Source organism: Calypte anna, chromosome W (assembly GCF_003957555.1).
Source record: "Calypte anna isolate BGI_N300 chromosome W, bCalAnn1_v1.p, whole genome shotgun sequence".
In the NCBI taxonomy this organism is placed as follows: domain Eukaryota; kingdom Metazoa; phylum Chordata; class Aves; order Apodiformes; family Trochilidae; genus Calypte; species Calypte anna.
The window spans coordinates 8,209,819-8,225,979 of record NC_044276.1 but is presented as its reverse complement, the minus strand read 5'-3'; the positions used below and the strand labels follow the sequence as shown (position 1 = coordinate 8,225,979).

The window sequence follows — 16,161 nt, the reverse complement described above, 5'->3', positions numbered from 1 at the left end:
GACTGTAATATGAAAACTTTTTTTTTTTGTCCTAAAATCATAGAATGGTTTGGGGTAGAAGCACCTTTAAAGGCCATCTGCAACTGGATCAGGTTGCTCAGAGCCCCATCCAACCTGACCTGGAATGGTTCCAGGGATGGGGCATCTCCCACCTCTCTGGGCAGCCTGGGCCAGGGTCTCACCACCCTCAGTGTAGACAGTTTCTTTCTTACTTCTGTTAAAATAATTTATTTAATTCAGCTAGCACAGAACCCATCAAATTTAAGGTAGTTTTCTTTACATGGTCTAGAAAGCTTAATTTTTCTGTTGGTCAGTTTAATGTTCTGCAGAATCATAGAGAATATTCTGCAGTGGCTGAGATGATTTTTTAATATTGCTGAGTGTATTGGGGGGGATTTTACAGTTTATTTTCTTAATAACCTTTAATTCACAGATAACAAAATGCTCTGCATTTAAGTGACACCGTTTAGACATCAACAGAAGTGAAGTTTGGTTCCTCTCTACAACATTTCTTGGTTGTATCTACAACTCCCTCCAAGGAGGTTGTAGGAAGGTGTGTGCTGGGCTCTTCTCTCAAGTGCACAATGCCAGGAGCAGAGACAATGGGCTGAAGTTGCACCAGGGGAGGTTTAGCCCAGCTCTGAGGATGAGTTTCCTGCCTGAGAGAGCAGTCAGGTGTAGGAATGGGCTGCCCAGGGAGGTGGTGGAGTCCCCATCCCTGGAGGGATTGAAAAACCATGTGGATGAGGCACTATAGGACATGCTCCAGTGGGTGATACAGATATTGATATATGGATTTCATTTGGGATTTATTTATAGTGGGCATGGTGATACAGATCCCTTTATTTTATTAGGGGGAGGTGTGTTGATGAGTGGACACAGTGATCTGAGAGGTTTTTCCCAACCATAATAACTCTGTGATTGATTCAGAAATCTGCTTTATTCTCACTTCCAGCTTGGGCACAGATGATATTGTGAATGTGAGCAAACTGCTGTAACTTTGGGCCTTGTCAGACTACATGATGTGGTCTTAGAAATCACTTTACCCCCCAGGCTCCCCCACACATGCATCTTTTAAAGCCCTGACACACTTAAATTGCACTGGAAATGTTCTAACAATGTTGTCCTATGTGCTTGTGGAGCTCAGAGGGAGGACAACCTCAGTTTCTTGGCACAACTGAAGCTTCATGAGACCCTGTTGGACCTTGGTGCCCATAAAACTTATGATTTTCTTTATTTTTTTTATGATGATTTTGGTTTTCACCTTACTGTGGTGCCTGTATAAAATATTCCCCCCTCCCTTGGAATTTGTTACCAATGCGGTCAACGCATTTCTTAAAGATTGTTCTTTTTCTTTCTTTCTTTCAGATAGCACAGCTTTTTCACCATCAACCCCTCATGCTTTCCACATTAATTTTAACAGTTTGTACACAGCTTTGTGTGAGCAGCAGAAATCTGATCAAGCCACTCTCCTTGTCTACATGCTTCTGCATCTGAACAGCAATGTCCGGACCTACGTGTTGGCACAGACAGACATAGAAAGTCTTGTAAGTATTGCTCTGCTTGCTGCTCTCCTCACAGGGGCTTGGGAGCTTGGATGTCACCTCTGACCCCTGTTCTGTGTTGGGGTGGTAGCTTCTGGCTCATTTATTGGCTGGTTCAACCTCACTTTCTCATTTTTATTGCATCATCTCAGGAGTATGATGCAAAACAGGACACTGCAGGAAAGGTCAGAGATCACAGGATGGCTGAGGGTGGAAGGGAGCTCAGAGCTCATCTCCTCCAACCTCCCTGCCATGGACAGGGACACCTCTCATCCAGACAAGGATGCTCCAAGCCTCATCCAACCTGGCCTTGAACACCTCCAGGGAGGGGGCAGCCACAGCTTCTCTGGGCAATCTGTTCCAGAGTCTCAGCACCCTCCTGCTGAAGAACTTCTTCCTCAGATCCAGCCTGAACCTCTTCTCCTGCACTTTCAAACCATTTCCCCTTCTCCTCTTGCTGGACACTCTTGGGAAAAGTCCCTCTGCAGCCTTCCTGGAGGTTCCCTTCAGGAATTGGAAGGCAGCTCTGAGGTCCCCATGGAGTCTTCTCTTCTCCAGGCTGAACAATCCCAGCTCTCTCAATGTCTGGGGGTGGGAGGTTACTGACCCACTTGCTGTTTTAAGAGCAATTATCCCCCAGAGTGCAGAGAAAAATGGCAGTGAGATACTTGCTTGTGAAAAATAAGCTTTTTCATTAAAAATTTTTGCTTTGGCTGCTGAGCTGGGCTGCACTGCTGTGTGCTCTGCATTTTCTTGCTGCTCAATGAATCTGGACTGAAATAATGTATGTGACGATGTATTTATATTAACTGATGGGAAAGCAATATTTTTTCCTGTGGTATAAATTTAGCTTAAGTAGGTTACTCGTGTAGCTGTGAAGGTTTGGATTTTGGTGAATACTACAGACAAACTATTTAAAATTCTGCTGGGGAAACTATTGGTGACCTTGGACCAAATATAGCACCTGCAATTTTTGGTGTCTGTTATTACCTGCCTCTTGTTTTGGGGCTTAACAGTAACTTTTTAATGATATTTGTGTCTGACCAGTTAAAAGCTGCTCCTGATGGAGGAGTGATAGCAGAAAAGAAATGGGGTGTTGAGTCTTTGCTCCCAAGGAACAGGGGATGGGAGAAGAGGAATTGGGCTGGAGGTTTAGATTGGAGCTTGGGAACAATTTCTCCCTGGAAAGGGTTGTCAGGGCCTGGCCCAGGCTGCCCAGGGCAGGGCTGGAGTCCCCATCATTCCTGGAGGGATTTCAAAGCCCTGGAGATGTGGTGCTGAGGGACATGGGGCAGGGGTGGCTTTGGCAGTGCTGGGTTAAGGGTTGGAGTTGATGATCTTCAGGGTCCTTTCCAACCAAAATGATTCTGGGATTTGAAGTGGTTGTTTTCTCAGTCCTGGTGTGTAACAGTATGGATAAGTTTTAACGTGTGGGAATGACCTGCAGGTGTAAAAATGCTGTTTGGTTACAATTTGAGGTTGAATTTTAATAGAAGTCAAATTTTTCATTTCATCTTCTAACTCTTTTGTATTTCAGTGGGGGCTCTTCAAATAGTTTTTGTTCTGAAAAGTGAAATATTCATCCTAAAGCTGTGTTTCCCTCAGCCATCTGGATGCAAAGGAAAAAGTGTTCAGGGGAGTAAGGGTTACAGAAACTGTGTGACAGAAACTGTGTGACCTGGTTCTGTTTTCAGGTGGAAATGGCAGAGAGAGTTGCTGCTTGTGGCCTTGAGGTTGTTCAGGGATGGAGAGGGAGAGAAAAAAGCCTGGAAAGGAAAATGTAGTGAGGGGAGTGGAAAGGGAAAGGTCTTTCAGGAACTTTTGAGATGTCTTTGGGGCAGGAAGACTGGATGCAGTGATCTGGAGAGACAAATCACTCCTGAAAGTGAGAGGGATCGAGTAGCTACTCAGAAATCTTGGTAAAAGTAGTTTCCAATCGGAATGTGTCAGTATCAGGATCAAGATGCCCTTTTTTAATGTAGTTTGGAGAAACACTTAGGACTTAGAGCACTTCAGAAGCATGAAGACTTTTTTTTCAATGGCAGTTTGGCTTAATATTCGTGAGACCTAATTTTTTGGCCCACAAGTTAACAGAGGAGTTGTGTTGGGTCATTCTGAAGGACTACACAGGTATTTGGGAGACATCTTCCAAACTCAGAAGTGGTCCCAGTGGTTACCTTCAGGAAGTCTTTTTGTGTTCTCCTTGCAAAGTCAAGTTGTAAATGAAATTCTTTGGTAGTTTTATGTTGCTACCTGATATATAGGATCAAACAATGCTTTGGGTTGGAAGGGACCTTTAAAGCCAGGGACATCTTTGACTCCATCAGGTTGCTCAGAGCCCTGTCCAATGTGACCTGGAATGGTTCCAGGGTCTGTTGCTATATTCTGAGTAGATATTCTAGGACAACTTGGTCTTTGATCTCAAGATCTATCTTCTCAAAACACAATTCCATCAGCTTGAGTTCTAACTGAGGAGAGGTGCTTGTGAAGGATACTTTGAAATGGTAAAAAAGGATGTTTGAAAGAAGGGAGATTTAGATGAGATATTGGGAAGAAATTCTTGAATTTGAGGATGCTGAGCCCCTGTACCAGGTTTCCCAGAGAAGCTGTGGCTGCCCCATCCCTGGCAGTGTCTCAGGTCAGGTTGGATGGGGCTTGGAGCAGCCTGGGCTGGTGGGAGGTGTCCCTGCCATGGAAATGGGTTGGATGTAGATGATCTTTCAGGTCCCTTCCAACCCAAACCATTCTGTGAAGTAAATATTTTCTGCCCTCTGCTTTTCTTGTGGTGTTGTCTTGACCATGCTTGAAGCATCTGTCAAAAGAAGTTTTGTGGCCTGCAGCATTTGCATCAATCTCTTTGGTTTTAATAGAAACTGGTGTGTGGTTTAATCTGTTCCAACTGTTTGGGGACTGCTTGATGGTAAGAGAACATTCTGGTAACTTCAGAGCCTTGTGAAGCACTTGGTGTCCTCCTGCCTGCTCACCAGAGTAGGTTTCACATGATTCATCCTGCTGCTCTGAGCCTATTTGGAAAAACATCAAATCTTTAGGTGTCTACAAGCTTCCTGGAACATGTTCTTCATCTCAGCCACTATCTTGGAACTGCGTTTTTTTTATTTTTTATTTTTTTTTCTCCAGTTCCCTTTTCATCCAGGGTATTTTGTGATTGAGGCCTGTTTCTGCAGCTTGGGGGAAGCCACGTTGTACTGAGGCAGTGGAAAGCTAATTTTCAGTTGGTAGAGAGAGAACATTTGCATCTGGATTAACTTTAGCCTAGCATTCAGGTATGCTTGCTATTGCAATGAAATCTCATTTTCATGATTAGTGCAAGACTTTGGCTTTTGCTCTTCAGCCTGGTGCAAATGTTGCAAGACCTCACGCTGAACTCTCATCCTAATGGCAGTTCTCTTTGGCTGCCTATCATCCAGAATTGGAAAACCAGGCCTTTTCTAGTCTTAACCTGCCCCAAACTGGTTCTTTGCTGGGATTCTCTCCATGCACCAAAAGGGTATTTGAGTTTCAGATCTTTGTGCACCTCAGCTCCAATTTTTGATGAGGAAAGTCCTTTCAGATCAGGCTTCTGCTGGCACAGATGTGTGAAGATCTCCATGAACTATTTTCTTTTCCCATATTCTAGAGTGGAAATAAAGCTTTTCAGAGCCTTTGGTAACTGGTATGGCTGGTAATGTCATTTATTAGGAATTTCTTTAGACTCTGGTGGAGGCAGCATGAAACAGATGGAAGGTGTTGGAATAACCCACGTCACTCTTTAGGGGTGGTTATTTCAAGAGGGAGAACTTGGTGTGAGATTCCCAAGGGCAGGGTGACAGACAGGAGGTTTGGAGTCTCCTCTCTTTGTCTGAGGTGTTTGGAAGACTTAAATAAGACAAAGTTGTTCTTTCTTTTTTCCTTCCTGCAAGGTTCTGCCAATTCTTGAAATCCTGTATCATGTGGAAGAAAGGAATTCCCACCACGTTTACATGGCTCTTATCATCCTGCTGATCCTGACAGAGGATGATGGCTTCAACAGGTCCATCCATGAAGTGGTGAGTTCTTCTTTTGTAAAGAATCCTGCAGCTCTCAAGTGTTCCAATACTAATTTGGAATAGAGATATTTTGGGTAGAGATAATTTCTTTTGAATAGTTCTTTCTGTAGATGTTTCCTCAGCAGTGGCTGTGGTCGTCCAAAGTTGATGGTATATCCCTGTTTCTTAAGGACCAACACAAAATTCTCCTCTCTTAGAGGAGATACTGCAGAGGAGCCTTTTATTCCCTGTTTTGTTTTGGGTTTTTTTTGGTGTTGCCTGTTGCAAATTAAAGTAGTTGTAGCCAGGTTGGCTGCCTCAGAGATGGTGAGTGTCTGCCCTGGAAGTGATGGGGATTGAAAAAAAAAAAAAAGAGAAAACCTTTTTTGTTTCTCTTGAAAAACTTAAACTCATGAAACTCAACCAGTTTCATGCAGCTGAGAGCAGCTTTTAATGAGAGTTTTATTTTCCAGGCTGAACATTACTTCCTTACTTGGCATTTCTTTTTCTGTCTTTCTGCTAGTTTAATATCTATTTTATGTTCTCCATATAATATGATCCAAATTTTTACTACCTTTGCTGGGCCTTGACCATCTGTGCTGGAGAATACCTGGGATAATGATGTTTTAGTGTCCCAGCTTCAAAAACTGCTCTGATGCAAAATATACCTGCACTGGTTTTATTTCATTTTTTGACTGGAACATGGAAACTCTTTTTTTTTTTTTTAAATAAATTAATGAAACAGAGAAAGCTGGAAGCAATTTTCAACGTCCCTAAATAGAACTCTTCTCCCAGGTGAATTTCCAGCTTGTTTTGGACAAAACTGGTATTTTTTGTTTGGTGCCAAAGACTTGAGTGTTTACTCTCTGGAAGTTCTGATTATTTCTTATATCTGTGTCTGTAGAAAGCAGGAAGAGGTGATGTTCATCTGCAGCTCCCTGTAATTTCTAGGAAGGAGGAGCACCTATAGTAACCCTGCAGCTATCTGTAATATTTTTCTGAACCTTTCTTCTGCCTCAGCTTCGTCTGCCTGGAACCTGCACATGTGGAGGAGGTGTTCACATGTGATGGGGACTTCTGGGTTCTGTATCTGCTCTCGTAAATTGAGTTTATTGAGGGTCAGAGTAGAGCAGCCAAGGTTTCACTCCTGCCCCAGTCTCTTCTCCCATCATTTCTCATTCATTTTCAAGGCTTCACCAACTCCCACCTTGTTCCTTTTACCCTTTTTTTGGTTTTTTCAGTTCTTCCTTTGCTTCTTCCATCTTCTTCTCGATTGTTTTTTTTTCATTTTCTTTCAGGTTTTACATTAACTTCTTCTTTCTTTTACTCAGTGCTTGTGTTTTGCCACTGCCAGGTGTCCTGTGGGGAGAAAAGAGGTTGCCTCTTGTTGAAACCTTCAGCTGTGCTCTCCAAAAGTCACCAAAATAAACTCTGATACAGGCAAGGAAAGGATTCCTCATCTGTAGAAACCCCACAGCCTGTTTTATTTGTCAAATATAAAAGTGATCTCCTTGATCCACATATTTCTGCTCTTCCTGAAGTTTAGGAGGGGGTGACAAATGGGAGCACTGACTTCTGTCTTCTGAGCTGTTGAGGGATGGATGTACAGGTGGTGGGTTCCTACAGATCCTAAGGGGGAATAAAAATTATTGAATAAGTGTGCTTAGTGTCCCACTTTGTGGCAAAAGAATTTGAAATCACACTGATAAATCATTTCCCCTCTGAAATATTCTCAGATCATTTGAGTGGATATTTCTAGGTATGGGTGACCAAGCTGCTACTCAAAACCAGCAGCATAAAGTAAGAAATGAGGTTCACACTCACTTAAATTTTAAGTCCACATCTCCTAAAGGCTGAGAGGCTTTTAGAGGGCAGCAAAATGAATAGTCAGAAAACTGTACACATTTTATGGAAATATCTTGCATCTAGAGCCAGCCCCACAACTGGAATGACATTATTATATGCTGCAAACATTTATCAAATGCTAGCAATTACAGCAGGTTTTTATTTATTTTTTTTTTCCCATCACTTGGCTGAAGGATGAGGAGAAAAAGGATTTTCTATGTTTTATAAAATATTCTATATTTTAAGTCAACCTTTTTTTTCTCTCTGCCCCTGTGTAACATGTGTACTGTTCTTATAAGAATCATGACTGTACAGTCCATTTCAGGGCTATTTTTTCTCTGTGGGATTTAACCCATGTTTATTTATTGATTTTTCAACTTACTAAAATTAAGCAGAGTTTTATAAATCTGGTGATTACACCGGCTGGTAAAGAGCTCAGGAAACCACAGAAACTTTTTGACTGCTGAAACTTTTTTTTTGTTTGTTTGTTTAAAATGAATGTGGTCTTAGCTGCCTGGAAAATGTGATCAAAACCCCATAGGTCTTGTTCCTGCAAGTGGCTTTAATGCAGTGAGGTCCCTGGATGCACATAGAGCTCAATTTTTTTCCACTAATAATAGTAATAACAACAAAATAAATGTGAGAATTCCCTAAAGGGGACAAGTAGTTGTCATTTTTTTTTTTTCTTCTCTGATTTATGAAGCTGTAAATAGAATGACATGGGATGTGAAAATAACATCAGGTAGTACTTTATGTAGCTGTTACCTGTAGTGCTACTGTAGTAAATAGATGGTAAATCACAACTGAACTGTGTTTATTTTTATTGTGTTAAGAAATATACCACAAAGTTATAGGAAACTGAGACTGAGAAGCTCAGTGGGCATTATATACAGAGCAGAGGTGCAATTCTTGCACCCTGAGAGTCCAGGAGCCTGGTGTTAAAAAAAGTAATTAATCAAAACATTTTAATTTTTATTTGTTTTTTTAAATTATTCTTACAGTGCAGGTCTGAGCTTTTTGGTGTTCTTTTTTTCCCCTTTTTAAATTTTATCTATCAGATGGTCCAGATTGTGGCACTGGGTTCAGGGAGGTGATTTTGAAATTTAAAATGTTTTAATGTTTCCTCTGAACCCCCAAACTAGGTGAGGGATGGTGGTGGTTGCTGCTGTTGATGGTTAAATAAGCATTTCACTACCTTCCCCCTCCAGGGGGCTTTTGTCAGGATGGGGGAGAGGACAGGAGAGGTGACAGGGAATGATGTGTAACTTGTAGACTGAATTTTGAGCTTTTTTTTTTTTTAATAGTAGTGGATTATTACAAGGCACAGTTGTCACAGAAAATGTCATTTTCCAAGGTTGATGGATTTAAAGTTTCAATGAGAAATTTCTGGAGTGAGATTAGGGTGTGAGGATGTCTTGCCCATGGTTACAGCTGTCAAGGTGTTCTTCAGCAAGCTCAGGTAACTTCATGTTTTGCATTAGGAACCTGGAAATTGGAAGGGTGTCTTTGTGCTCGGGCTCTGCTGCTGATAATCTGACTAAATTTGACCAAATTAGACATTTCTAGGAGAAAGGGAGCAGCCTGTTCCCATAGCTACATAGATGGAGGTGGCCTCATGTCTGCAGTGATGGAATATTCTAATTTTTGCTGCTGGGCTGTTCAGATTGTCCCTGCCCAGGAGGCAGATGTCAGCTCAGCTCCGTAGGGACAAGCTGGAGCTCTGGGAAGTGCTGCTTCCAGCTCCTGGGGGATTGTGCTCCCAGTGATGCTTTTGGTTTGAAAAATCCTTTAAGATCCCCAAGTCCAATCATAAAACCAACACTGCCAAGTCACAAAATCATAAAATCAGAATGGTTTGGGTGGGAAAAGGGACCTTGTGAGGTCATCCAGTCCAGCCCTTCTCCAGTAGCAGAGCCATCTGCAACTGCAACTGGATGAGGTTGCCCAGAGCTGGAATGGCTCCAGGGATGGGGCATCTCCCACCTCTTCCAGGGGCTCCCAATCCTTATCCCAACATCCACAACTAAGCCATGCTCCTAAGGAAGTGTCTAGGAGCCAGGACCCTGGTGTGACAAGGATTAGGAGAAATTGGAAAGAGGCTTTGGTTGGTTCCACGAGGAGCATGGGAGAGGAAGAAATTACACATGAAAAAGGGAAGATTTGGGTTTGCTGAGCAAAGAAGGGGGAGAAGAGTGAGAAAATCTGGGAGAAGGTGAAGTCAGACTTCTTGATGAAAGACTGGAATGGGTGAGGGAAGTGGAATCTGGGAAGAGAAAGATCTGAGAAAAAACTGGGTCTGGGAATGAGCTACAGGGAAGGAAAACCGGAAGGGTATAGTGCAGAGAACCATAGGTGGATGAGAAAGTTGTGGAGACTAAGGAAAGATTTTACTAGAGATTTAATCAGTGAGTTGATCTTTTGTCAGGGTAAGTGTAATTGTAACTCGGAGAGGGGAAAAAACCCAACCTTTGGGTATCAGTTTAGAGATACTGAGTAAAATCCCTTCTTTTTTAATAAGCATCTGGAAATACAGAGAATCATAGACTGGGTTGGAAGGGACCTTAAAGATATTTAGATCCAACCCTCCTGCCATGGCCTGGGACACCTCTCACAAGACATGATCTCCTGTTGTGGACTTCTGTTGTGTGTCACATCAAAACAAAGAGTGGTTTATACTCCCCCTTTTAGTTTTTAAAAAATGTTATATTTTCAGAAGACAGGACTTGAAATGTACAACCACAGCTTTAGCCCTGTTTTATTTATGTATTGCAGAATGCAAGCTTAAGGATCATACAGGGTTCTTCAAATCACAGTATATTTTTTTTCTGGAAGGTTCAAGTGCTCAGCTTGAGATGGTTTTTGTTGTCAAAGAGGTTCATTTAGATAAAATCTTCTCTTGAAAATAGATACATTCACGTGGTCATAAATAATCTATGTTTTAAGAAATCACAAGGAGTTCATGGTAAGCAAAGCACCTGTGTGCTCTTATTTTAGCATTTTGTGAAGGAACCCAGTAACTTGCTGTGTCTGATCATGGGTTTCTGCTTAGGATGCTCAAGTTCTCCTGGAGCTGAGGATCTTCTTGCAGTGAGGTTCATGTGTGTAATCTCATGAGTTACACAACTAACAGCTTTTTAACTTTCCAGTTGCTTGTTCTGTAGATTTTATTTTGTCTTTCAGGCTGTTCTTGTCAGTCATCTAAATTGTCCATCCTGACCAGTTGTCCTTGTTTACTGAAACTCCTTGGGTGACTTGCTTGCATTTTATACCATCATCACTTTCTTTTAAAATAGTATTAGTGACTTGTTATAACCAGAAATTATACCTGTTTCCACATCCACTCACAGCCTCTTCTATATCTGGAAACATTTCTGGTTGTGATTTCATGTTTCCTCTTTGTTCCTCAGCCTTGACCACCTTTTCCTTAAATACACCTCAAGTTTCTTCTCCCTGTTCTGATTTTCTGTCCTTTTAGGAGAAGGTGTTGACTAGAAATGGTCACACTTGATGTTAGTCACCTGAGCCAGGTGGGCACTGCTATTAAACAATGGTTTTCCTGTCTGTACATTATGATTTATATTTATATTTTACTTTAATGAGTTGAACACCTTATTTTGTCTCTTCATGTATGATACAGATGTGAGTTCCCTGTCTCAAGCTGAATCAGCTTCCCTACTAAGATGAATTTCCTGAGCTTACCAAATGTCTTCAGTGGTGATATCTTTTTTTTTTTTTTTAGCATTTTAGAATATCTAGTTTGTAATGATATTTTAATGTGTCTCTTGTTGAGGAGACATTTGAATTCATGATTTTCAAAGCCTAAATGGGTAAGAAAAGCCAACTGCATTCACTGGCATCAGTGCTTGGTTTGATCTACTTTTTTAATGCAGAAACTGGTTATCAGTGTCAGGTTGGGCACTGTACTGAGTCAGTTCCTTAGTAAAGACATGGATCATAAATGCAGCTGCTTGAGAGAGAAGGAGGTTTAATATAGGGAAAATCCCTCTTAAATGACATCTGTCAGTCCTGAGCCTTGATTACAACAGAACAAAAAATAAATGAAGAGTAAGGCATTAGTAAGGATTGTTAAGTGCAGTAGGTCAAGCTTCAGCTGTGTTTTTGTTACTTGTTGATAGATGTAGCTGTAGATTGTGAGTCTATAGCAATTTTTGGTGGTGATTCAGTACATTTTCAACCTCTGTAGATTGAGCCATCAGGATATTCATGGCAGGTCATTCTTTGACTATAGCTGCTGCATTTAGAATCATGGTTGGAAAGGGCTTTCAAGATCAAGTCCAGCCATGAATCTTACACCACTGTCAAGGTTTAACACTGGCCCGGCGGTTAAACCGAAACAGACGATCTCTATTAATAACTCTCTCTCCTCCTTGATGAAGAAAGGAGAGAGAACAAGGGAGAGAGACTTCTCAGTTGGAGATTAAACTACAAGACTTTAATGAAACAGCAATGATAGAATAAATTAGTGAACACATACAGAAATACAGGAAAAAATGAGAACCACCCTCCTCCCCCTTCTCCCCCAACAACTCTCACGTCAACCGAGACTGCAGGGTAGCCCTGGGAAAGTCCAGGCTGGACTCCTGGAGTTGGTAGCAGTCGGGAGCTGGAGGCAGGGAAAGAAGCAGGACGAGAGGCAAGAAGGGAAGCAGCTAGCTGAAGCAGGAAGAGGCGCCGGAAGAAGAACGAAATTTGGAAAATCCCTCAAATTTATACTGAGTGTGACGTCTATTGGATGGAATACTCCGTTTGGTCAGTTCTAACATCTATCTTGTCTGTTCCTCCCCAAAGGAGGGCTCCTGGATGGTAAAATGCTTTCCTCAGAGCTAAGCAGTGTCCTTGGCTCTGCATACCAGTCCCTGGCAGTACCTATTAACATCAAGCGTTATCAGCCCCAAAAGCAGACATTGTCTGAGGGACCCGCTGCCAATCTCAGCAACTACTTAAAGAGGCTCAGCTGAAAGCAAAAGCACAAGACAGAGAATCACCTTCATCCTGGCCCAAACCAGGACAACCACCTTAACCTCTAAGTTATCTCTGGAAGCACCACATCTACCTGCTTTTTGAGTACCCTCGAGGATGGGGACTCCACCATCTCCCTGGGCAACCTTTTCTGATGCTTCACCACTCTTGTAGTGAAGAAATTTTTCTTAAAAGTCCCCTCTGAACCTCTTCTGGTACAACTTGAACCCTCTTGTCCTCCTATTGCTAGTCACTAGGGAGAAGTGCTTTGGAAAGCCTTGGATTTGCCACCTGCAAAATTTAAAAGTAAAAAGAATGCAAGGTTTTGCTGCATAATGACCCAAAATGACAATAAAGAGTATGATCCAGCTTACAAATATATATCTGAAGGGATTAGATGATCAAGGGGGGGGGTATCACAGATAGTAGTGGCTTTAAATGGATAAATATGGGAAATGAAAAAACAATGTCACAGAATCATGGAATCTGCTGAGTTGGAAGGGACCCATCAGGGTCATCAAGTCCAAGTCCTGTCCCTGTGTAGGGCACCCCCAGGACCGTCCTGCTCTCAGTATGTGCCTGAGAGCATCATCCAAACACTTCCTGAACTCAGGCAGCTAGGTTCCCTGGGGAGTTTGTTCCACTGCTCAACCACTCTCTGTGGGAAAACAGTCTGCGGAGGCTTAAGGATTCCATGTGCACATCAATATGATTGTATGAAATTGTTTATTAACAACTTGCACTCACTTTATATAGAGAATCCTTGTTTACACCATCTTATCATGCAGGTGGCTTTGTATTCCAATTACACAAAACATTCTCACGGAACCTTCTTCTCACATAATTATTTTCCTCTTCTGTTGCCAATTAAGTTATCTCTTTCCCATTAGCTCATTCTCAGAAAGCCTCTAACTAGGCCTCAATAACCATTAACCCAATGTGGCCTGAAGTAAGTCAGGATTGCTCACAACCTGTATATTTCTGAACTGTTTCCCCAACATATTCCCCTTTTTGTTTTCTGAGCAATTCTGACATTTCTTACGTAAGATAACATGCTAATGATATATTGTCATAAAAAGCACACCAATAATGGAAAAGCAATAACATACCAATAATGCAAAAGCAATAATAACATATATACTGATGTAAAAGCAATAATAACATACTAGTAATATAAAAGCAATAATAACATATATAACTGATAAGCCTTGCCTAATTAAATCTGTAAGCCAACAAGCTAACTGGTATATTATATGATTTTTATCAATTCTTACAAAGGCTTTTCCTCTTGCTATGTGTGATACAAATGAAACAGCAAGAAACCCAAATTTTAAATTTTCCCTTATATTCTAGGCCCAATTGTTGCATTGACCAGTTTGATCAAAAATGTTATTGATAACTCATTAGTGTTCTCATGAGGTCACGCTCTTTTTTCTTCTCATGAGGGTATACCCTCATCCCTTTTCTTTCCTCTTTTTTTTTTTTTAATTAAATGAAAAAAGTTTTATTATCGAATCATGTATTCTAATGGTTTCAAACTAAACTTGAAGAAATTTCTTTCTATTACACCACACCCTTGCACAGTATCCAGTATTTTGCAGTGCAGCTTTGAGCATCTTTTAAACTCTTCTCTTAAATAATAGATCAAATTATAATCAATGTCCCCATCAAAGTAGGTTGTTGGTTTTTTTTTAAAATATCTGGAGTTTGCATAAAAGCAGAGTAGTGACACTATCTAATTGAAGTTAATTTTTTTTTTTTTATATGTAAACGTCTTCATGTTTTTATATGGCTCAACACACTAAAAAGATTCTATTTCATGGATAGCTAAAATCTCCTTTAAAGGAAAAGAAAATATCACTAGCTTTTATGAGTAGCAGGTAACCCTCAAGTTATTACCTAACAAAATTCAGGCCTGGACATTTGATGCCCAGAACAATGTAAAAATATTTCCCACTTCTGTTTCATACCTTTCAGAAGGCATTAGAGAAACTTTTCTTTTTTTTTTGTCTTTTTAATGAGGCTATGTGGTGTCCTTTCCTCCCCCTCCCAGCAGGGCTCACAGCTACGGTATCTGCGGGGGCAGAGGCAGCACCTGCAGCTGTAGCAAGCTTGCTGGGAGCAATCGCCAGGCACACGAAGGGGGGTTGAAAAGCAGCCGCGGGGGAAAGAGGCGGGGGGGGAGGGGAAGTTTCTTTCTCTCCGCAGCAATTCTCGGTCTCTGAAAAACATTCTCATGACTTTATCGTACTCCTTACCAATATATGAGAAAAATTTAGCAACACCTACCAAAAACATTAAAAACCAAAACACTATTACTACTAAAATCTGGTGGAATCAGCCTAAAATAAAATAAATCAATACAATCTCCCAAACCAGATACTTGTATCAGAAATATTATCACTTGTGAATCCACATTTAAAGGCGTTTGTTTCCATGGCTGAACCCATCTGCTCGGTACCCAATGCACTCCAGTACCTGTAAGTAAGCACATATAACCCCGACGAGTCAGTTTCACCTCTGCCGGCCCTTCCCATTGTCCAGTGATGGAATTCTTGAATTCCACCAAAATTTTGTGGGAAGGTTCCGAAGCAAAGTCTGCTAAAGCTTTTTGGTGAATCAGTATCGGAGGTTCTGTACGTTCTCCTGTAAGGCGTAAATAGTTTATGACATACACAGCCTTACTTAACCGGTCCTGAGGAGGACTTTCAAGGAGTGTCTTTAGTACCGAATGGCAACGTTCCACTATTGCTTGACCCGTAGGGTTATGAGGAATACCAGTAACATGTCGAATACCCCATTGTCCACAAAACTGCCGAAAACAAGCAGAAGAATAAGCGGGGTCATTGTCCGTCTTAATAGACTGAGGTACTCCAAGAACAGCAAGGGAGACATATGGATGTCTGATAACATGTTTCGTTGCCTCACCAGTCTGAGCAGAGGCCCAAACGGCCATAGAAAAAGTATCGATAACAACATGCACATATTTTAAGCGTCCAAACTGTTGTACATGAGTGAAATACATTTGCCACAGTTCCAAGGATTTTAAACCTTTAGGATTGACTTCCATCCCAATACCAAGATCAACCTTTTGGCAATCAGGACAAGATTTCACAATTCCCTGGGCATCCCCCAAAGGTAAATGAAATTGCTTTGCTAGCACTTTAGCAGATTGATGAAAAAATGCATGAGATTGTGGAGCTTGTGAAAAAACATCAACAGAAGGACCAGTCCAGGCTGGTGCAACTAAATGGTCAGCTCGCTTATTACCGATAGCCAAACCTCGGTCACTAAGATGACTCCGGATATGAGTGATAAAATAAGAATGTGCTCTTTCTGCTAAGAGTCTTATTAACTTCTGCAATAAGAAATACAAATGCTTATTCAAAATTTCCTTCAAAATGGCATGATACATTCTCAAAACAATACCTACTACATAAAGTGAATCAGAGACTATATTTATAGCAGTATTATTCCATGTTTCAAAAACCCAAATAACCACGGTAAGTTCAAGTTTTTGCAAAGAGTCAAATGACTTCCCTTGAAGTAAATGTTCTTTCTATTGCCAGGCGTCTCCGCCCAGGTAACAACAGCTTTATGGGATTTTCTTTTTTCCGGCATCCGTAAAGACTGTTATGCAGTCCACTGGACTGTCAGACAAAAAAAAACCTAAATGATTCCCACTGCATGTTAGATAAAAGTGGTAACAAGCGATATAAGGGGCAAGAATTCGCTATTTCCCCGCTAAGCTGTCCCAAGGCTATTTG

At 41.3% G+C, this 16,161-nt stretch overlaps 1 protein-coding gene across 1 annotated transcript in view; it reads left to right on the top strand.

Moving 5' to 3' along the window:
* Positions 1-16,161, top strand: part of LOC115600088 (dymeclin-like) — a 134,226-nt gene that overhangs the window by 66,490 nt on the left and 51,575 nt on the right. The window contains exons 9-10 of the mRNA XM_030468316.1: positions 1,369-1,547; positions 5,465-5,590. Coding sequence (XP_030324176.1) covers positions 1,369-1,547; positions 5,465-5,590 — 305 coding nt within the window. The remainder of the gene's footprint in view (positions 1-1,368; positions 1,548-5,464; positions 5,591-16,161) is intronic.